At 36.3% G+C, this 23,684-nt stretch overlaps 1 protein-coding gene and 1 long non-coding RNA gene across 4 annotated transcripts in view; one reads left to right on the top strand and one right to left on the bottom strand.

The window, feature by feature from the left end:
• The first annotated feature begins 45 nt into the window (after positions 1–45).
• LOC124869046 lies at positions 46–23,480 on the top strand. 2 transcript variants are annotated; one of them, XR_007038466.1, is made up of 5 exons: positions 46–151; positions 12,852–12,972; positions 13,273–13,452; positions 13,589–13,620; positions 23,158–23,480. It is a non-coding gene; the product is annotated as an uncharacterized LOC124869046 (long non-coding RNA). The 2 variants fall into 2 exon arrangements; XR_007038467.1 differs by having other exon boundaries at positions 13,589–13,687.
• rbm20 (RNA binding motif protein 20) overlaps positions 4,116–23,684 on the bottom strand; it is a 60,487-nt gene continuing 40,918 nt past the window's right edge. For both annotated transcript variants that reach the window (XM_047366754.1, XM_047366755.1), the window contains 9 exons: positions 15,869–16,015; positions 13,741–13,872; positions 13,582–13,661; positions 12,775–13,456; positions 12,633–12,695; positions 11,060–11,633; positions 8,957–9,022; positions 5,826–5,947; positions 4,116–4,622 (listed from right to left, as the gene is read on the bottom strand). In XM_047366754.1, the coding sequence (XP_047222710.1) occupies positions 4,554–4,622; positions 5,826–5,947; positions 8,957–9,022; positions 11,060–11,633; positions 12,633–12,695; positions 12,775–13,456; positions 13,582–13,661; positions 13,741–13,872; positions 15,869–16,015 (1,935 nt within the window). In that variant the 3' untranslated portion in view covers positions 4,116–4,553. The remainder of the gene's footprint in view (positions 4,623–5,825; positions 5,948–8,956; positions 9,023–11,059; positions 11,634–12,632; positions 12,696–12,774; positions 13,457–13,581; positions 13,662–13,740; positions 13,873–15,868; positions 16,016–23,684) is intronic.

Here is a 23,684-nt window from a genome sequence, read left to right as displayed (position 1 = left end):
ATCGAATGAGGTCGAGTTGCTTATAAAGTGCTGCCCCCTATCTGTGGAACAGCAGATATGCAGGTTGCAAATGTCAGTTTAATTCAGGAGCTGCTATATTTATAGTCAAATTAATGACACGGAGGATAGTGATGACAATAGTAATAATCGGGTGAGTCTATGAAAAAATTATTTTTTTATTTTTCATGCAAAACATGGTTATCATCTTAAACAATACGACCTCATTAGGTTATATACAAATTAATCAGACCAAATGTTGTTTTTTTAACAAATGGAAAATATTTTAAAGCAACCTCTTTAAATCGTTTTAAACCTTCAGACTTAAAAGACTTTAACAAAACAAAACGTTTTTGTGCAACATCACAATTATGTTAACATGATGTCAGATTACATCACCTCTCAATGACTCTGCACCGTTTTTAAATTACTCATGTTATTAATTTTCACTTAAAAAAAAAAAAAAATTGTTTACCAAGATTTACAATTGAAACAACCTACTGCATTTAAGGAAAGCCAATAAATCTTTGCAAGCTGGTGTACAAGCAAGAAAAACAATTTACATTCAAACAAAATCTTGTAGAAAATTTCATGCAGATAGTATAAATGTTCTTTTGCTGCCTGGGGTCAATTCAATTCAGTTTATTTATATCGCGCCAATTCACAACACATGTTGTCTCAAGGCACTTCACAAAAGTCAGGTACATACATCCCAATTAATCCTAATCATTGAACAGTGCAGTCAGATTCAGTTATTTATTCAAATTGGATAAAAAGTTTTTTCTGTCTAAGGAAACCCAGCAGATTGCATCCAGTCAGTGACTTGCAGCATTCACTCCTCCTGGATGAACATGGAGGGACAGTGGACAGTCACTGGCGTTGACTTTGCAGCAATCCCTCATACTGAGCATGCATGTAGCGACAGTGGAGAGGAAAAACTCCCTTTTAACAGGAAGAAACCTCCAGCAGAACCAGGCTCAGTGTGAGCGGCCATCTGCCACGACTGACTGGGGGTTTGAGAGAACAGAGCAGAGACACAAAGAAAACAAAGAAGCACTGATCCAGGAGTCCTTTCTATGGGAAGGAAACGTAAATGTTAATGGATGTAGCTCCTTTAGTCGTTTCACCTAGAAAGAAAGAACAGATAAACTCTGAGCCAGTTTTCAAGGTTAGAGTCTGAAAGAGAGCACATAGAGTTAGTCACAGTAAAAGCTCAGTCAATTGCTATATCTAGGAGAGAGAAAGGGTTAAACACTGAAAGACAGGGCCATGTGGATCATCGGTAGAGGGTGAGCAATGTTGTTAGTGTAAGTTGTGTTTCTGCATGTCTGAATTATTTACACCATGCCCACACATTGTGAGACATCCCAGGAGCGTTCAGAAATTTCCGGAAATATCTGGAAGTTTCTAGAAAATTAGAACTGGATTGTGTTACCAATAATACAATGGGGAAGCTCACATCAATAGGGACCAATTATGCATTATATTAGATCTGTCATGGATTATCCCCTATGTCCTAATTACAAAACAACCCTGAAACACATACATAAACAGATCATATATAGAACAGTTGTCCTGTCAATACATTCTTTCAATTGAGCTGTAGAGCTCTTGACTGCTTCTCTAATTATTTCTCTCCTTGCCAGGTATGTCAGTATAACTGGACAAACAAACTTGAGGCCTTCACATATCAGCTCTAGTTATGAGTTTTAATCACACAGAAGTAGACTTTATTAACTAATTAAAGGACTTCTGAAGGCAATTGGTTGCAATGGATTTTATTTAGGGGTATCAAATACAAAAACAGAAGCCACGAGATGCTATTTATTAGTTTGTTGGCATTATATAATGCTTATATACTTTTGGACATTTTCAATGTTTCCTTTTTATGCATCCCAAATGTGTGGAAACAGCTCCTGCACACAATACTGTCATTGATTTCACAAGATCCATATTCACAGTATAACAAACTCTGGCTTAATACATGTTACCGAACAGTGTAACATGAAACAAAAAAATGTATGGTCGAGTTTAATGCCTGTGCTGCTTTAAATTGCATGGTATGGGACATGAGACTGAGATTGTCTTAGGAAGCAAAGATTTTAGCAAAAGTTATTGAAAAATAAAAATAAAACATTTCCATAGTATCATCATTAGTAATGTAGTTTAAGTTTACCTAATAGATTTACAGTCAGCTACAGGGGAAAAACAGCAAAAGAATAAAAGCCATAGATGTGAATAATATATAAATGTTTTTTTTATATAATAAAATGATTTTGATAAGTATAACAAGCCTGAGAACGTGTTTTAGTATTTTTCCAACCAGAAAAAAAACTAAACTAAACAAATCATATTGCCCCTGAGAGCTCAGGCTGTGAGCAAAGGTTGCATAGCATTTGGAAAAAAGAAACAAAACCAATAAATTAAATACAGACAATTACCTCAAACTTGCTTCAGATTTTTTCTAGGTTTGTCCTGATGTAAACCCAGGTAACAGCTCTGGGTCAAGGCAATTTTAAACGATCAGTATAAGAGTCCCTGCCAAAACCTGATCCCGAAAACCTGTTGTTCTGTCATTGATTTTTGTTTGTGCATGGCCTAATTTAATCTCCATGGCATTGTGCATTATGTATTATTTGCACATTATTTAGTTGATGTAGTGATTTTTTTTACCCTTTAAAATGTTGTTCACAGTAGTAGAGAGCTCCTGGTCTGCCTGTGTCATGTGACCTGCCGTCCCCAGCTACACTTATAAAGCAGAACAACTTCTTCTGTATGTTCTGTTAGCACACAGTTTACTAGAACCCAACAGAAATATCTTACGAGTTGAATTATCAATTAATTATGTCAAACCATAAGCATGTTAACTGGTGTGCCACAGCTAACTGATATGGTAATATAACCCTAGAACCTCATGTAACTGATGTGCTAATATTACCCTACATTAGCTAGCCTAACACTTCAGCCAACTGACAGGCTAATGATAGCCTAGCTCTTCATCCAACTGATATGCTGGCCTATGAATGTACTGAATGTGCATGCCATTGTTTTTTATTTCCATATTTTAGGTGAGTGACCAGAGTCTGAGGATATGAAATTATTTATTAACTTTGTGTTTTGGTGTCGGAAAATACACCTCATTCATAAAGTCGACAATGCACCAGAGATTATTTGGGATTTTGTAAGAAATAAAGGGAAATGCAGACTGGGAGCACAGCAGTGGGCTGTACTGTGGTGCTTTCAATTGTCACTTTTAACACACATTGGACAAGTCATGCTGAAGTGCTTTGAAACGGAATAGTAGGGCTGCAACTAATGATGATTTTAATAATTTATTAATCTGTCGACTATTTTTTTGATTGATAATCGGATAGCAAAAAGTGCTCACTAGGAGATATTTTAGACAATTTGGACCAGGTGAAGCTAAAACTGCCATTGAGGAGTTCTGGATAGAGCATATTTACAGACAAAAAATGTTTTTCATCTAAATGCAAAATGTATATATTTTTTGTAGAGTTTTGGCCTAATTATTGCTCAGCAAATGGCATGTTTTAGAGTCTGTATACTTCAGTTAATGATTATTCAATTAATAAATTAGTTGACAATTATTTCAATAATTGATTAATCGGGATCAAACCAATTAATTGTTTCAGCCCTTCAGAATAGACTGTTGAACTATAGCTATAGATAGTTTTACTGAATGTAAGGACACACCTGGATAGAACAGGTTCCAGAAGGATCACCACAAGAGAAAAGCTGGAGGTGGGGAAGATAACAACCTGAGTGTTCCCCAGGCAAATATGCTAATTAAAATAAAGACCAGAGTTGATTCAATTTCTTAAAAAAATTTAAAAAACAAAATCATTAAACATTTTAAAGCATGATTTTGTGTGTTTTCAGTATGAGAGATTTAGAGAAATAAACAAACTAATAAAGGAGCAAGGCTCCATGTTGGAGACAGCTCTGGAGCTCCAATAGTGCATTGAGCAGAAAATGTGCACACCCTTTGCACAACACGATCGGTAGAGTGTCTTCAGTCAGATTTCTTTAAGGCCACAGTAATAAAGATAATGAGTTCATTTCAGTACACAGAAGCACGTCACAATTACTAGTTATAATGACCAATAAGTATAAGGTCTTTAATTATATGACTGTTTTATTTTACATGCAAATAATTTTAATTTTACTTATTCTTCATGTAGTTCAGTTCAGTGTTATTTAAAAGAAAAATTGACAGAATATCAGATGCACTTAAAATAAATATTTTTTTCTTCTCAGAAGACCTTACATAGGGAAAATAATAATTAATTAAAAGCAGTAAATAGTGTAAACCTCCTTAACATTTCACCTGAAGTGTGTACAAAATTGAAACATTCAAGACATCTTAGTATAATATAAACATAATCAAAACTACCACAACAGTCCAAAAATAAATTCAAGCTTCTCTTTGTCACATTATCAATGTATTTTTCTTTTTCTGTAGCTTCACACAAACTGCACATGTTCACAGATCTCCCTGCTTTGTCCTGTTCCAGAGGTGAAAGGTTAAACTGGTATCAGTGTGCTACCGAGGGTTCAGTCAGCACACTCGACAGGCCGTTCTCTGCCAGCTGGGACAGATATTTCTGTGAAAATAAAACAATATGATTAAAGTTCAGATTCCAGCATTTTTATATTTAATCACAATAGTATAGAATGACACAACATCACACTTCTCACGATTTTTTAATTTTAACACAACCAACAAGAACGTTAATGTGCTTAAGTTTCTGTTGTGCACTAGCATGTCATTCAAACTCTGTCCCTGTCCTGATCGGATGTCTCTCCTTTGTGAGGAGCATCTCGCTGACTCACCGAGATGGAAGCGAGTGGCACAATATGAGTGAAAAAAACAGTGTAAAAAGCCTTAAAATACACTGATCTTTTATTAACGTAGCACAATGCGCATTGAATATAAAAAAAAAGCCCAACCTTGATGTTTCAGTTCAATTACTCAGTAGGAGTAAAAAACAAAAACATCCTGCGTTAAAAAATATATATATTTTAGGACATCACTAAAATCAAAATTATTGGCACCCCTAACTGTTCCTATAAGAATAATCTAACTCCTGAACTTTTTAAAATGTATTGGGATGCCTCTGTATTTGGCACCCCAAATACCCCAAATTACTGCTTTGCCATGCTCCACCCCAGGAACCTTTAAATACTTATTCATCACTTTCTGTTTCCCTTAGGTATAAATATGATGTGACACAGAATCCCATTTCTTTTAGCTAATCTTAACCTTTTGTTGTTTCAAAATAATTCTGTCAGTGCTCACAATGCTGTGCTGGCTGGCAAATAAAGAGACCTAATACAATAGAGTTTAACAGTGTATGCTTGTGGTAATCTGTTTGTAAAGTTTTGTATTTGTATTTATATCTGATGATATATTGTTGTATTTTTTTATTTCTCAGTTTACTTACAGTTTATGTTTATCAAAATTCTGAAAAAATGTCCCTAAATCTTTAATGAAAACAAAGAAAGACATGCCCTCAATGCTTTCTTTTTTCACCTAAAGGCAAAATTATTTACCATACAAGTCAAACTAATCCCAGAGTAGTAATACTTAAACAGTGACTTATCGACTGCAATCTAATTTTAGATTTTGAATTTTTTTTGACTACTCTTAAGCTGATCAGTGATGACACCTTTAAAGAAAAGCCTGAAATATAATATTAACTTACAATACAAACTTAGTTTCCATGTAGAAAAATGTTTTTTTTTTTTTCTTTCTGTCACAATGCATATTGAACATCAACTGAACATTCCCATTGTGAGAAACGTACCTGGAGGTTCCTGTAGTGCACGGTGCTGCGGCAGTGAGTGGTTTTTGCAGTGTCTTCATTAGAGTAGAACAGTCCACAAAGTTTACAGTAGAAGCCTGTTCTCGGCTCAACGAACTCCACTCCTGTCAGAGAGAGAGCGCAACAGCTGGAAACCAGTCTCACCAGAACCCTGCATGATACAAGGGGCTTTGCAAGAACAAGCAACCAAACATGCAATTTGCAAAAACAGATAGTTTTGTTTTTGTCACTTTCATTGAATGATATGCAGGCTTTATTATTCAGGCCTATGTGTTTGCATTGTTTGTTATAAAAAAATGACTAAGTCTAAACACAAAAAATGGAATTAAAGTCTTTTCAGCAGAAGTAAGGCAGCTGTTGCTATTATGTTATCAAGAAGGCTGGGTCTTTGACTGTGTTGATGTTTGTGTCCCTGAAGGTGGCATCAATTTACATTAAAGTGGACATAAATATGAATAAATTGTGAATTGTAATGCTACAAATTATGTTTCAAGGTTTCTGTATTTGTTTTCTTGTCATTCTTATCATGTTTTCAATATTTATGAAGTCATTCATATTAACGCTAACAATAAGAAAAAGCATTTTAAAAATCCTTGTTTTCATAAAAGTTGCATAATCTCATTTTAAAATTTGTTGAGAAAACCTTTAATTTGAATCAATTTGTTCAGTGGGGAAAAACATTGCACATAAGAAAATAATTTGTTTTTATCAAATTACCGTTTGCCACATCTATCGACACTCCCTAAAGATTTCTGTAAAATAAGTGTAGCTTAAGCATTGTTTCAGTTTATGTGTCACTTAGTAAGTGTTTTGCCAAATGACTTAATTAGCAATTCAGGACATTATGTTTCCCTGGGGTATAAATGTGACGTTACACATGGAACCAATTGTAATAGTCACTCTTAAAAATGGAAAAGACAAGAGAATATGCCATTCCTGTAAGGAAGACCTGTAAGCTCCAAGAAAATAGCTACCTAAACAAATTTGCAGTCAGAGTAAACTGTGTGAACAGTGACAAACAAAGCTGAAGGAGAACCCCTGTTTTTCTTGCCACCACCAACAGTGAGCTGGACAGTTAGGGGGGGGAACCTCCAAAGCTCACTTTTAGAAAACAACAACTAGTGGCAACTATGAGTCACCAAATCTCCATAACAACCAGTAGATATTATTGACATGCCAAGTACTTGTTTGGGAGGTATGCCAAAGAAAGGTATTTTCTGTCCTACCATCACAAGAATATACTTGGAGTTTGTTGAACTTTAACTGTGCTTTGCTTGAATGAGATAAACAATCCAGATGGGTCTGGCATGAAACAAAGATGAATATGTGGGAAAGTACAGCATGCCCACTATTAAGTATGGTGGAGGATCTGTTATATTGTGAGACCGTTTCTTTTACAAATGCCTTGAAAACCTTGCTGTTTTGCAACATAGACTCTTTGAAAACTTCCAAGCTGGAATGAAACACGAACAGGTTTGGCAAAACAGGCTTGGACAAACTTAGCATAACCAAAGGCGAGGAGATGAATGGGATGTTTCCGCAGAGAATGAATGGAATGGCAGTGTATATATGGGCATGGCACAGGAGAAGCAGGGAAACTGATTTGCATGTTGCAGGTGGACCGAATGAAGCTGATTAACAAACTGTGGCAGGAGTGAACTAAAAACATGGCTGGAACTGAACAATAATACAAGGACACAAACCAAAGGAACATCTAACAGACATAACAGAACACAAAAATGCACCATGAACAGAATACAAGAATCTTAGGAAACCAACCCAAGGAAGTAACTAAAGCATCAAAAGCAGGATCCAAAAACACAACCTAGAGAACGCGACAGAAAAACCTAAAACAAAAACCAAAACACCCTCAAATCATAACCAGGGCCACCTCAGTCTACTTATCCAATTCCCGTAGTGTGGGGTGTGTGTGGTCAACTGTGGGATGAGTTGAGGATGAGAAAGCACAAAAAAGGAGCCAGGTCTCTGTATGGTCTCTAGGGGTGTTGAACTCAAGTCTTGGGGCGCCGATGTCCAGCAACTTGTGGATGTCTCCCACGTCCAACACACCCACACCTGAATCAAATGACTGAATTTCCTTATGCGCCAAAGTTCTATAGAGTCCTGCTGGGGACTTAATTCAAAGTTGCAGGACCGCAGCCTTCGGGGACTGGAGTTTGACATCCGTGGTCGAGATTGTGCAAGGAGGCTTGGTCAAAGACACCTCTTGCTGTTTGCTCCAGTTTGACTATTTTTGGTGTTAAATTAAGTCACAGCTGCAGTAGTTTATTTTAAGGGTCTTTACACATCATCTACAAATGTGGAGGTGCTGTGTACACACATTATTTAAAATTTACATTCTTGTGTACTGAACAATTATTAATAAGCCATTCATTCATTACAGCAAAAGGTTGCTCTTCCACACATTAATAGCTCACATAAAGTGCCTCCTTCCTAATATGATCAACTCAGATTCAGCACTCCTTTAGTGGAGTTAGCCATTTAACTTCCAACCAAAAAGTCACATTTGTTTTAGGGAGATTTAGACTCCAGAATCAAGCTTTGAAGGTTTTGTTTCTTAGACATATTCTTACCTCAGTTGACCAACTAAAGGGCCGAATATAGTCGGGCGTCTTGTGAACAACGCAGACTTCGCACGTACGTCCACGGAGTCACCAATATATACCTTTAACTCCTATCTGTTACATAAGCCCAGCAATTGTTTTAAAACACTAAATCTACCGAGGAACTTTGACAAAATGTTGCTCCTTAGACAGACTTGTACTGCTGCCTTCAAACATGTTACACCAAACTGGAGAACCAGAATATTTCTCTGAGTAATACCATTTTTATGTCCCAGCTTAGACTTTACCTAAGTGACATTTTGTGAAGATTAAGTCAGATCTCAAACACATAAAAAGAGTTTTAGTTTTTATTTCAAATGGGTGGAAAATCACAGACATAACTCTGTATAATCCAGCCTCTGAAATATGAAACAGTACTGTTTAGCTGCTGCTGAGGCTGCATCATATAACTGAAAGCATGGCCAGACATTGCCAAGTTTTGTCATGTTAATAAAATGTTAGTAGTAGTTTAAAGTGTAATGTGCTTACCCAAAGGAATACTGTGTTCACTGACAGCTTTGTCTTGCTCCAGAGAAAGGGAGGGGGCTTCGATCTCTGTGAAAGACATTTAAATATTAAGAAAGTAATGGACAAGGAGCATTTTTCATTTACTTATTCACAGTCTTTTGTTCCCTCTGGATTTGTTTCCCTTGAAGACGTAAAGAAAAGTTGCTACTGGTTTGTTTTATAGTTTTGCATACACATATGAATGTCAGGAATTTTTTGAACAGTTCCTTTTGCAGTGATTCAATATTTGTTTAAAGAAGAATTGGGTGTATACAATCTTTCAGGTTAACTGACTTAACCTTGACAGCAATAGCTCCCGTTCAACAATCCTTTTACTTCAAAAACAGAAAGGATCATGAAAATGTGAATGCCAAACTCAAAATCACATTAAAGCAAGACATATCCTGAGATTTTGACTTTTTAAGGCTGTGGTCTTAAACTTTTCATTTGCTGATGAACAGCCTGCAGCTTTGAGTAGTTTGCCTGCTCTATTTCTTTTGTCTTTTGCTCACATTTCTGAGTTTGAATCTCGACCTAAAACCTGATTACGATCCACCAGCAGGATATGTGAATATATATATATATATATATATATATATATATATATATATATATATATACGGTATATATATATATATATAAAGCCTTTGGCAGTAATTCTGGCTGGATATTTGACCTCTCTTCTTTGCAGACTTGGTAGAGTTAATTTTTCTGCCACAAATTTGAACTGTAACCATAGTCTTACATTTTTCAATTGGATTGAGGTTGGAAACATTCCAGAAGCTTAATGTTAGCCTGCTTTATCTGTTGCCAAGGCAGGATTGACTTTTGCTTAGAATGCCAACCTATATATGTCAAAGAATCAGCCAGTTTCCTGATGATTTGAGGTGAAGTTGAAGACATTGAGGTAGTCCCCCTTTTTCATTATTCCATCCACTTTGTGCTATGCACCAATAATACAGGATACAAAAAAGCCCGGCAGCATGGTGTTGCCATCAACATGCTTAAAAGTTGGTACAGTGTTTCTAGGTTTGAACGTCTCACGTTGACTCCTCCACATTTACTTTTTATTGTTGTGGCTAAATAGGGATACAGGAACACTTTCTAGAACTTTCATAGAACTTTCACAGAATGTTCAAACAACCTATTGGTTGATTTGAGGAACTGGGGTGTATAATGAGGTAACTTTTGGAAAATTACTCCCTAAACTTACCAGCTCATTTCCAGAACTTTACTGGAGCGAACACAGAACTTTCATAGAACTTACCAGGTACTTCAATAAAACCTACCAGTTACTTTTGGAACAAAATGCAAAGGTTCCACTAAAATTCTGATAAATGTTTCCACATAATACAGCTTGGTTTCTGAAAGTACCTCAATAACGTTCCATGAATATAATTGGTAATCTCTGTGAGTGTTTTGAAAAGTACCAGGTAAGTTCTGTGAAAGTTCCATTGTAAGTTCAAAAAAGTATCGCCTGAGTTCTGATAAAGTTTCTGGAACATAACCGCTACATTCCAGGAAAGTACATGCTGCATTATGTAGAGTTATCCCTTCTTGTTAAGCATCCTCACTGTCCATGTTGATTATAAACTCACTTCACTCTGGACAGAGAAAGGACATGTGTTCCAGGCTTATCTTTCATGGTTCCTGTGTGGTTCCTGATCAATTATTGCTAGTTTTTAAGGTCTAATGGCTAAAAGTTAGACATGATTGGGTTTTTAAAGTGAACAAAGCTGTCTGATGTTAGGCTTCTGGAATTGCCTAACCAAGGCCCTGTCATTAACTATGTTGAAAGTGTGTTGACTATGCTTAAAACCCAGGTCCAACCAGTAAAAGTTAACTAACAATTCAACAACGAAGGGTGCTTAATTATCCAGTCTGAATTATGCTAGAAGTTTATTGATTGCAACTAAAATATAAGTACAACTTCTTGAGACACATTTAACTTTTTATTGGCAATGGGTATGAAACAGATTCCTAAGTGATTATGGAAAATTAAAATGTTCTAAATGTTACATTTTTGTGAAGAAATCAGTAAAAAGAAGATATTGAAAAAACATATATTGGCTAGTAGGAATGTACCTCTTTTTAGACCACCATCTTTTGGTTGAACCTCCAGATGTATTTTTTCTGGGGTCTGGTTTTCTGCCTGGCTTTTATTGTTCTCTAATGAACAAATATGATTTTCCATTGGCTCATCTTGTGGCTCATTGTTGGGAACCTTGGCGGTCTCCAAGCAAGTGTTCTCAAGTGCTGCCTTAAACTCCTCACTGGGGAAGCTACTGAGATCGTTGACCTTTTGCTTGGTATTTTCTGAATTTGCTTTCTCGCTTTCAGGATTGGGTGCAGTGATTTGATCCTCTGCTTTGTCAGCTCCAGATGTTGATGCCTCTCCTCCTGTATCCTCCTCCTCTTTAGGTTTCTTGTCAGATGCCTCCTGTTCCTCCACTGGAAATGTTGATGGTGAAACATACTTCTGTTTCGATTGTTCTACTGATTCTTTGTGACAGGAAGTAAATTCCTCAAGCTCAGAGAGATCTGGCTCAATGATGTTCTCATCTTCTCCTCCTACTTCATCCACAGTTACCAGCTCTTCCATGTTTTTAGGATACCAACATTCTTCATCCGTGTCTTCAGCACTTTCCAACACATTCTCCTGTGGACATAAATGAAGAAAATATTTTACCAAACAATATGTAACAAATAAGTTACACATTTCACTTTGGGCAATATGTCACTGGCAGGGAAACAGTTCTGTAGCATGATGTTGCCACCACCATGCTTGACAGTTGGTACAGTGTTGTCTTAAATTTGAAAGCTTCACTTTCACTCATCCAAACATATTTCTTGTCATAGCCCCAACTCACCATAATTTGATTTAAAATTTTGTGGTCAATGTTGTAACCATAAAGCTTTTTTACAGAAGGCCTTTGGCATGTCTATGTGGGAAGCAGCTATTTAGAAATAATATTGAAGGTGTCGATATTGGTGCAAGGGCTTCTTTCTTATCTGCACCCTTAAGGTCCATGACAGTGTTAACTGGCTTTACGGTGGACAGTGATACTATGGTACCAGCATCTGCCAATTGCCTGAGTCTTCCAAGAGGACAATGATCATCAAAACTTTGAAATGTATGAAGCAGACTATTTAAACTCCAGGAATGGCCCCAACCTCAACCCTATTAAAACTTTATGGTCAATGCTTTAAAGTATGGTTTGTGCCAGAAAACAAACCAATTTAAATGATCTCTCCCAAATCTGCCAAGAAAAATCATCAAACACCCTCTAGAATTATGCCAGAAGCTTACTGATGACTTCAAAAAGTGTGTGGTTGAGGTACAACATGCTACGAAACATTTAACCAAAAATCAGTTGGGTGTATTATACATCTATTTAAGCTTGTGTGAGTAATATTGACCCTGTGTGTAGTAGGGAAGATATACAATAAATTCAAACTTGTGTTCTGTATAATTATTTCGCCCTAAAAAAAGGATGATTTTTTTCTACATACAATCCAGAAGTCAGTCACAGCCAGGCTAAATTTGAATTTATTTGTCTTTGCCAATTCAAGTATTTTGTTTAAAAGCACGTATGGCATGTTAATAATACTGTTCATCATTAGTTTGAAAATGTGAATTATTTAAACGTTTACTCACAGTACTCTTTTTTGACTTGTTACTTAGTTGAGGGGAAACAGATTTTTCTTTGGACATTCCATCCTAAAAGGGGAAAATATTTATTGGTCAAAAGATGAGATAAATGTGATTATCCAACTGTGCGGAAGCAAAAACTACTCACAGTATTTTCAGAAGCATTTTCTCTCTCCTGTTTCTCAGTGTGCCTTCTGCTTGAGTTTTTGCTCCTGTCTGTTCCAGATGAACTCCGCCTCTTGTCCTCTGGGGTTCGACACAGGGCCTCGTCCGTCATGTCAAAGTCAGCATGTCTTGATCGAACAGGGTGGTCCCCATCCCTCCTCCTCTGCTTGTTATGTCGATGGTGAGATGTCCTGGGTGGCTTCTCTGACTTGTATAATGATTCCATGTAAAAATTGTTTTCCATGTTCCTGTAAATGTTGAAGGACGAGCCCAGAGGGCAGTCCCGTGGATGCCAGTCTTTACTGCTCCTCATTGTTTCTCCGTTTCCACGTTCATCTGCTGATCTCAAGCTGAGATGACCCAAGTGTTTGTGGTAGTTCTTCCGACGGTCAGGCGTCTTTCCGTTAGGTCGATTGTCATCCATACTGTTACCGTTCCTCCAAGGATTGTCCCGCTCCCTTTCTTCGTCCTCTCTTCTCAGATTGGATGGCCAGTCTCTTAAACCCCCATGAGGACTTAGGCCATTACTGCCCCTGTCCTGACCCCTGCATGGTGCCACTGGGGGACTGTGGGCAGAGCTGCATGATGTAAAACTGGGACTGTGGGAATGAGGACTCAGAGAGCGGCTGATGGGGCTGCGAGAGCGTGCTCTGTCTGGAAGGTAGCTGAAAAGAAATTATGAAGAACATATTTCTGTATCTTTAAAAGCTTTGAATGTTTTTCTAAATTTTAGATTAATGCAATTGAAGTGGTATAGATAGAAAAAACCAAAAATAACAAGTTTTCTTACTGTTCAGGTTCTTGCATCTTATCCCTGTCCCGCTGTGAGGTAATATCCTGGATGATTGATTGAACATCTTTACCTGGTTTCTGCAAAGTAAAAATATTCGTGCTTGGTAACTTTCTGACACACCTTATATATTGACTATTTCTATGTTATATAATTTACCTTGAGCTGCAGCTCCTTGTACCTCTTAGACATCCGTATGAGGAGTTTTTGATTGTTAATTGTGGCAGGAGTCAATTGATAGTATTGAACCATGGCCTGAGCTGCCTCAACATATGCCATCTCCAGAAAAGCCTAGTTAATAAGCAGAGAGCTTCCATTAAGTAAGACCACAACAGTGACAATCGGCCAGTTTCTGATATCAAGAAAAAGCAAAGTTTTAAAGAGGCATTGTTTCAAAATGGCTAAACATTTACATCATACCATTTCAATGTTTAAAGTAATTTTAATTAGATATATTTTATGGCTGCACGGAGCATAAAGTAATGCAGTGCTTCCCTTTCCCCAAATGTTGCTGAGCACTGCCAGTTAGCTGGCTGAAAGAAGGCTCCTTTCCCCTGCCTACAAAAACAAATTTGACTGGAAATATTAAAGCAGCACCACCCCTCTCTTCTCTTTAGGTAACCCTGTTTTAAAACTACAATAGGAAAGCAGATTGTCTGTTAGGCTGCCGGCCACTTGTTGGCTCACTATTTAACCAGCTTATACTAGCTTGTTATACTCCCAGTAATATTCTGTGAAGAGGGACAAAAAGAGATTATATTACTACTACTACTAGTTTTAGTTGATTTATTGCGAATCTTTGCATGTCTCAAAGTCAAATATCAACATAATTAGAATGATCAGTAAACCACATTATTTCAGCAGCATTAGGAACAATTGCTGTTTTTTTTTTTTTTTTTTAAAAGCAATCAATTTTATTGGTTTAAATTTTATATTGGTTTAAGGTTTTTGAACAAATACCATTACACCAACAAATTGTGGTGTTTTTACTCAATGTTTTTATGGCTTGAAAATATCATTAATGCTCACATAATTACCATTTTCAGTGGAAAAGTGGGTTTAGGCTTTTATTTTAAGATATCCCATCACATTACTTTAACAGATCACTTCAACACTTACCTTGGCTGCTGTAACCAAAGGTGTGAATTTAACATGAATACTTTTAATGCAATTGGTCTGATAATAATTGTTATATTCTTGCTGATTAGTTGAGTGAGGTTACAACAGAGCTGTCAAAGGTTAAACAAAAAGTGAGATCTGACACAATGCACAGTATTTAAAAACATATCCAAAAATAATTTGGGAAAAAATAATAAATCTGTTGATTGGTTGAAACTGCACTTTAAGAGACAGGTATTATGGCTGACAAATATATAAATGGTCATGGCAAAAAGCTTAGTGCTATAACTGGGACCTTAGAGGCTACTGCAGGAAGATATGCTCACAACTTCCTCATTTAACATATGCCTGCTGCTTCTGGTGTTAAAGCTGCACTGAAAGAGGCAAAATGTTTACCTTAATACTTAAAAAGTGCTATAATAGTACACAGTTCCATAAAGTGCAAATTATGTAAGGAAGTGACTGGCTCAAACTAAAAAAATGGTTTGTTGTGCAGCAAAATATTTAATCTAATTTATGGATCAAAATGTATATGTTTCTATCCCACTGAGATCTAAATGACATGATATATAATAACAAATCTAAAAACAAAGAACCAACTTTAACATGGCGTTATGAAACTCAATGTTTTCTTTATTTTTAAGTAGCTTTAGTGGTACTGTGTATTTCTGAGTACTTTTGGATGTTAAGCTAAGTTTTTTCTTGTCAAAGGAAATGTTTTTTTTATTATTTCTAAGTTGGATCACATGTTCCACTGATATCTCACAGTAAAGGTGTAAAAAAAAACGTTAAAAAAACAAAACGTTTCCATAAATTAGCCAACAATTAATCAATTTGATCACTAGCTGATTTTCAGAGTTATGCTTTAATTATTGTTATCTGTTTATATGTAACCTTACACTTGGGAGGCCTTAAAATCTGGCATTATTATTAGGAAAAGAAAATTTGGTACTTCTTACAGACAATTTAATCTGAATGGAGCAGATGTGTGTTAACAGGAATTAACAGATTCTGTGTCAAATTAAATGTATCTGCATAGCAGCTGAAAAACAGTGACTGGTGCCTTAAATCGGTGCGATATCAACTACTGGCAATTGAAATGTAAATAATTATGAATAGAAATGATTTAACAAATTATGAATTCATGATAAATAAACAGATCATGTACCTGATGGGTTGAGCGCATCAGGATGTAGTTGGTGACTTTCCCAAACGGTATTCCCAGGTTGATGACGTCATTCTCCGTGCAGCTGCCCTCAGGGAGGTTGCAGATGTGAACAACGCGGCCTGCAGACGCCTTTCTGGGTGGAAACGGCTACAAATATAAAAAAACAGACATGTTTTGAACACTCATATCGCTGACAAAATCTGATCTAAAATAAAATCCTGCTCATTTAATACAGCCACATTCCCAACTTTCTACCAGTAGGCATTTAAACTTACATTATACACAAGACAATGTTGACAGGATATATTACAACTGCTGGGCATTATACACTGAAACATGTTAGCTCATGATGGTGACTGAAGCTGCTCAAACAGCTTAATTGCAATGATAAAGTTAAGTCTTGCATGTACAGTCTTTGTCACATCTGGTATTATTTTTATTTGGTTCCTGGAGCTTCAAGGTTATTTTGAAGCTATCTTACTTTAGACAGGGTTCGAACAGATGAAAGCGGTCTCATCTAAAGTCTACATAAACTGCAGGATTTAAAAGTCAAGCATAGTGTGGAATACTTGGCTGTCTAACTATGTGCAACATTATACAATATGATGCCATTTATTTTTAGTCAATGGGAGTAGTGCTGTGGTGATAATGAAATTTTCTTGTTTGGATTTAGAGACTAGTCAGTTGAATATACGCAGACATTTATCATATTTGACACTTAACTGCAAACCTACCCAGGAATGGAGGTTCACCTAAACTCACTGGCGGAGAAAGGAGAGCATTAATCAGAGACGCAGCCAAAGGTAACACTGGAGGAGCTACAGAGATCCAAATCAGACCTTTATAAAAGAGTGGCAAGTAGGAGGCCATTGTTGAGATAAAGTCATAAGTCCTACTTGAAATAAATTGGTCAAAATATATACCCATGCACAAGTCAAATAACAACACAACAATTTTACCACTGAAAATGGTTGGTTATACATTATGGGTCATTTATTAAACATTTCTGGCAACATCTAAAAAGTTTTGAAAATGTTTGTTTTTGTTAATTTAGCGGTTGCAAAAAAACCCCAAAAACAATTAAGTTATCAGTAGAGAAAATTTGAGAAAGGTTTCTGAAAAGGTTTTTAGTCGATAATGACCCTACTTAATGCAAACGAATGATACATTTCTCAGATTTTTATTTGTAAAAAAAGTTGACTTTTTGCTCCCACTTCAAAATTATGGATTACTTTTAGTTAGTATTTCACACAAAGTCCCACTGAAACACATTGAAGTTCGTGGGTACAGTATTGCATGTAAAATGTAAAAAATTAAAGGGGTATAAATATTTTCCTGGGTACCATGTATCCGCACCGCCTCAAGTCTGAATGGAGAACAAATAAATGAACAAGAAGTTCAGGGTTTCTTTTTACAGAAACACTCAGGCATGTGAGCTCTTTTGCTTTCAGGTCTTATGCCTCAGTTCGTGTTGCACTTTATTAAGAGGTACAAGCTAAGAAGATTGCAAAGATAAAAACAGAAACACTTGTTTGGGAGGATTTATTTGAATTTATTATTAAATTTTACATCACCTGCTAAGGGACAACGGATAAAAATTAGCTATCTTGCAAACTCCAGGTTATTTAATTAAACTTAAATTAAATTAGGAACCCTATATCTGCTTTTGGGGCCAACAAACCCAACTCCGGGCCCTTTATGTCTTCTCTTCTACCTAATAAGTTCTGCAACATTAAAACTACAAATACTGCAATAATCTTCACTAAACTAAGCTGACAAACGTCTGTTGCAAATTGTGCTTGGCACATAAACAGGTCCTGTTTCTGTTACCATTGTGCTGCAGCTGCAGTTTCCTCAGCCCCCCTCCTGCCCTCCTATAGTCACACAACCTGACAGACAGCTCCATGTGCGGTACAGGCGGGGGTCTTAATCCCACTTTGGATCAGACGCCAAGGTCTCGGGTTTTACAAGGAATTTGTTCAACGAATACCCAACAATAATACAGACTTTACTCAGCACAAGTGTAGAAAGTCCAAAGGGAGAATGAGGATACATTTGTCCTTTCAAAGTCACCTATAATGTTGAAGTAATGTGTTTTCTGAGCATCTGATTGAATCACAGATCAATATTATCCCGGTTCTGTTAAAACCTGACATGCTAAACTCATGACAGGCACGTTTGTGCTCATTAAACAACTATTTTACATCTTTTAACAATTCAACAGTTTCAACGGGGTCATGTTGTTACAGCTTCAGTGAAAAGGTCGAATGGATGATCTGTAACTATTGAAAGTCTCTGGGGTGACTTAACGGTTTCTGGCCATCTGAAACTGTTATGATATTAACAGCTTCAGATGGACGAGTGATAATTCTATTAGCAGCGTTTGCCAGCTCTGCCTCTGCAGCACAAAAGCTAAAGGTTAGTGCAAGCCGAGCTCAATAAACAGATCCAGGAATAGGCTGATTAAAAACAAGAGAGAACAAAAGTTTTTATAAGCCTACAAAGTTTGATCAGAGCAATCAGTTTGACTACAGTCATTGTTGCCTCAGTGTTTTAACAGTAGCTGATCCCATAAACTGCCAACCATTACAGTTAAGCTGTGTTGTTTCTTGCTTAATAGCCTCCTTAAAATAAACTAAAACCTTCGATATGATCATGAGTTATTAGAGGTTTAGCTGTTGCGGTGTGTAAAGGTGTAAACTATTTCTGAAACCTTCTTACTTTCAGCAGTCTTCCTTTGCAAATTTGTATCTAAGTCAAGAACCAGTGGTGTTCAAACTTTTTATTACGTTGGCCAAAATTGCAAAGTTAAAAGTGAAAAAAAAACTATTTTTAAAGCCCTAAAATTATATTGTGATTCGTTTTACAGGCTCAACAATAAACTAAGTTTGCAATATGTTAAATACATTCAGTTTATTTATAGCGTCAATTCACAAAAAAATGTAATTAAAAAGGTTTAATTCAGTCCAACCATGCTGACAGATTTAGAGAACGTAGCGACAGAGGATAGTCGCTTGCATTGCCCCTGACTTTGCAGCAATCCCTTTCTCGGCTTGTCTGGAACAAATCGAGTCTGCTCTCAGCAGTAAGAACAGGGTTTCAGTCGCTCTTTTTTTTAACACACTTGCTGTATTTCGCCTAGCTTTATAAATTATTTAAAAACAGATTTGGGTGCACCAAAGTCAGCTTTTTAGTAAAAGTACTGTTAGTTATTAAATAACAAATACTTTGTGTTGATCCTAACAGTTTCCACTGTAAGAAGATTTTTGCGTGTCAGTATAACTTTCCCCTAATTAAAAATAAAAGATCTCCATCGGCATCCACAGCCTGTGGTTGAAGGTCAAAATCACCCCTGATTTAGAGAATGGCGGCATCTTCACACACAACCTTCCTGTTTGTTAGTGTCTCCTTGGGTTGTTTCTGTGTATTTGCCCGAAGCACTCTCTATGTTGGTTGATCAAGGGAGAAACACTTTTTGGTTTTAGAGTTTCTTCCTTATGTTCCCACACACACAGCTCGCATGCCAGCTCCTGGGATCACTTTACCAGTCCCTCACTGGTCTGAAACATTATACTGCTGTACAAGGGGGCAACCAGTGGTCTCCAGGTTGGTCTTCCAAATAGCGGTTAGCTGTAATCCAGTGTTTATCGTTGTTCTGTTGCAAGAAGCTACAAAGCTACTGTGTTACGTTTGCACTGACCAATGGACACTGCAGTGCAAATAAACTTGACTGTAAGCTTGAATTTAAGTGCAGAGAAAGCAAAAACTTTTTTGTTCCAACAAAATGTATGGCTCTTAATTAAAAAAACGTAAGAAAACGTGAAGTATCTTTTTTCCACGTTGTATATTGTTGTCTCTCTGTGTGTGTGTGTGTGTGTGTGTGTGTGTGTGTGTGTGTGTGTGTGTGTGTGTGTGTGTGTGTGTGTGTGTGTGTGTGTGTGCGTGTGTGTGTGTGGCCGCGCGTGTGTGTGTGGGGGTGTGTGCAAACTCTTTGTTCAAAGCAAGGCTTTCAAGGCAGTAAAAACCCCACATGTCCGGCCCAGACAGGTGTCTTTTTATGGGAACTAACATTAGCTTTTGCAGCACAGCTTGTAAAAATCTTTACACTGATACAATAAAACCTTTTGTCAATTAAAAAAAAAAAGTAATCAAAAAAATTATCCATCACATCACAGAGTTCGTGGTGCTGTCAAAGAATGAAAGGAATGATAAAAAGGAAGCTGTGGTTTCATATTTGAACTGTTTTTGCAGTCATTTGCTTATTTATTTTCAGAACGTTATGTAACTTGTACAAAAACCTTCAGCGGATTCCAAACATATTGTTTTTTAAATTATATTTCATTAATATTATTTTTGCTTTCATCCAATTTATTATATCCAATAAAATATGTTGAGTTTATATTGGGTACTTTTTGTTTTTGTTACCCTATACCTTAAGTAGAAGAGATGGAAATTAGCCATTGGCTATATCTGGTGCAGTGCATTTTGCACTTGTTAATATGAACATTGTCCTTAATAAAAAAAACTCAAAGGCAGTCCAGTCTATCTGTATTACCTGAGAGCAGTAACATTTTGTGTACAAATTAAATTGTGCTTTATGATAAATCAAATCTGAACAACATACATAAAGGGCTTGAATTTTAACACAGACCATAGATCAAAAACCTTTATATTTGTTTATTGAGGATAATATTAAATTGGATTTGATAGTTTCAGAAAAATGAAACATTTTAAATACTTTAAAATTTGAACTTTGAAGGAATTGGTCAGTTTACATGTTTGATTCTTCTGTTGGTTACAATCTGATGCTATGACTTTAAACTTTTCTTTGTGTTTAAGCTTAAATCAAAAGCTCTCAGAGTTGTATCAGTTTGGAGAAACAGAAAAAACAATACTTAAAAAAACTAGTGGTTCTGGTCTAGGTTTCTTTTTACACTGTAGACCATGTTGGTCCACAGAACATTGCTGCCTGAAAAAGTAACAGTCATATTCAATGAATTACAATATCACTGAAAAGTTCATTTATTTCAGTAACTCAGCTCAGTAAGTGACAAACATTAAAAAGATTATTCACATAGTTTTCAAACCTTTATTTCCTCTTAATTATGCTGATTCTTCCCTAATGAAAACGTGACATTTAGGATCAGAATATTTTGTCAGACCAATAAAAAACATTTTTAAAAGGGGCTTAATGAAAGGTATGTTTAATAACTGCTTAAAGGTTATTTTCAAATGGTATTTTTAAAACAAATGAGCCTCACTGAACACTTATACTAATGTATGGAATATGAATGAGTCTGCTGAAAAACAAATTCTCTAGAGATTCAAGTGAACACTAATGTTTTTGTATTTTTCATTATATTATGTTTACATTAAATAATGACTGTACAGAGTTAAACTTAAAGGGTTCATTCAGTTTTGTAATACATGTTTCACATGGAGCCTCATTGCTAATACACCGCTGACCAGTGGCGGTTCCTGCTTAGAGAAATTCTTTGCAACTTAGTACAGAATAAACCAACTTCAGCATCATTACCCAGTTATGATGCATGTTTTCCAGGGCTTACACTCTGCACAACATAAGACATCCAATCCGTACTGAATGGACATGCAAATAAGCAATAGACATCTTGTTCGCAGTAAAACTGATGAAGACATTTTCTTTTTCTTTAAAGTTGCCTGTGGACAGAATGCTGTCCTGGGTGGTGAGCCCGATCTTCCATATCGGGCTCACCACCAACATGATCCTCATTGGTTCTGACTATAGCAACTTCACTTTAAACACCAAACTAAGTTCAGTGGATTTCTAAAACCTCTGAAGCAAAACTACTTCTTAAATAAATAGTTCATGTTTGTCTGTTTAATATTTTTATGTTCATCTAAAGTTTGTAAAATAATGTTTTATTGTTTTTTTTGTTCAGAATATCCAGTGACAATATCCACTGAGGAATTTCACTTGGCATTGAGAAACCTTGTCATTAAATACAGCATACATTTAAAAGAAATAAGTGCAGTTTTTTATGTAAAAAGTGCTCAAAATAAATAAATAAATGAAACATTATGAAATAAGTATCTACATCAATAAATAATAGATAATCATATAATGTGACAACAAAATTGTGAAATAATTGAATGCATATTAAATTCTCAGCTGATTATTATGAAATATATTTCATTTTCCTTTTAAAATCAGCTTTATGGTTTTAAATTCAGCTGTATGGTGTATTTAATGACAATGTACCACAATGTGAGATACATTTTTTTATATTACATTTTTACCCAATAATTGAAATTATTGTTGAGGCTATTTTTATGTAATTCCAGCAGTTTTTTATTTTAAAATGTTATTTTTTTAAATCATTTTTTATTTCAAAAAGCCAGCTTTTATTTTAAAAGGGTAATTTTTCCCCGTGGCCTATTTATTTTATAATGCCACTTTTTAACTGAATGACTTGGCCTGTCAATCAGGGGAAACAGGGCGGAACCCGTTTTTTGATAGGCTGCTCCTTTACTAAGATAGAAGCAATCCCCTATCGAGTCAGTCCTAAAGGTGCAATTCAAATAGGGTTGGTGATGCACCTGTCTCCATGTCCTCTATTTGGAGGAAGGGAGCAGAGGTGCTATCACTCCCTGTTTCGGAGGCGGAATCGTCCGATGAGCGTCCGTAAAGGGCAAAGCCTATACGAAATAGAACTCTATGTAAGCATCGGCCAATGAGGATGCAGGTCCAGCCAGTTGACGCTGATTGGCGACAGTCATTCAGTTGAAAAGTGGCATTATGAAATAAATAGGCCATGGGGAGAAATCACCCTTATAAAATAAAAGCTGGCTTTTTGAAATAAGAGCTGACCTTTAAAAAATGACATTTTGAAATAATAAAAGAAAAACAGCTGGAAATATATAAAAAATATTCTCAACAATAATTTCAGTTATTAGGTAAAAATTCTATATGAAAATTCATTTATATTATAAAGCTGATTTTTAATGGAAAATGAAAATTATTTCATAATAATGAGCTCAGAATTTAATATGCATTCAATTATTTCACAGTCTCATTGTCACATCATATGTTTATGTATTATTTTTTGATGTAGATACTTATTTCATAATGTTTCATTTATTTATTTAATTTTGAGCACTTTTTCTTGTATAAATATGGCTCATTTATTAATGTTTCACAAGACTTTAGAAAAGTAAATCTAAAACTGATCATTTGAATTAGCTGTACTGGATTGTATCTGTGTGTGGTTTTATAAAAAATAAGCAGCCTGTCACTGTGTGTGTTTCAGTCCACAGACTGTGGACAGCTCCACGCTGCGCTCCGGTTCGGTCTGTCTGCAAGTTAGCCGGGGATAATTTTGGGCTCGTTTCACCTCACTTATCATCTGCTGCGTGCTTTTCAAGACATCTGCCTGCATGATGAACATCTATCAACAGCTGCCATTTCCCAGTCCTGGTCCAAACAAAACAGTTTTAGAGAAGAGGCCAAGTGACTGTGAGACTGTGGTTCAAAATCAAAAACGTGTCTACAGCTCTGCTCCCGAGAATAAATATGAAGGCTCAGAAAATGTTGGGGTTTACATTCATGTTTGCTGATCTTTTCGTCATTCAGTCTTTGAATCTGATGTCCCACAAAATGATGAGCAGAAACTAGACCAACCAAACGGAGGTTCAAAAGGTCAGTCAGTCAGTCATTTTCTACCGCTTATTCCATAGTGGGTCACAGGGAAGCTGGTGCCTATCTCCAGCAGTCTATGGGCGAGAGGCGGGGTACACCCTGGACAGGTCGCCAGTCCATCACAGGGCGGTTCAAAAG

This window comes from Girardinichthys multiradiatus, chromosome 5 (genome assembly GCF_021462225.1).
Source record: "Girardinichthys multiradiatus isolate DD_20200921_A chromosome 5, DD_fGirMul_XY1, whole genome shotgun sequence".
NCBI lineage: Eukaryota > Metazoa > Chordata > Actinopteri > Cyprinodontiformes > Goodeidae > Girardinichthys > Girardinichthys multiradiatus.
The sequence above is the reverse complement of the archived record's forward strand: the minus strand, read 5'-3'. Positions and strand labels throughout refer to the sequence as shown.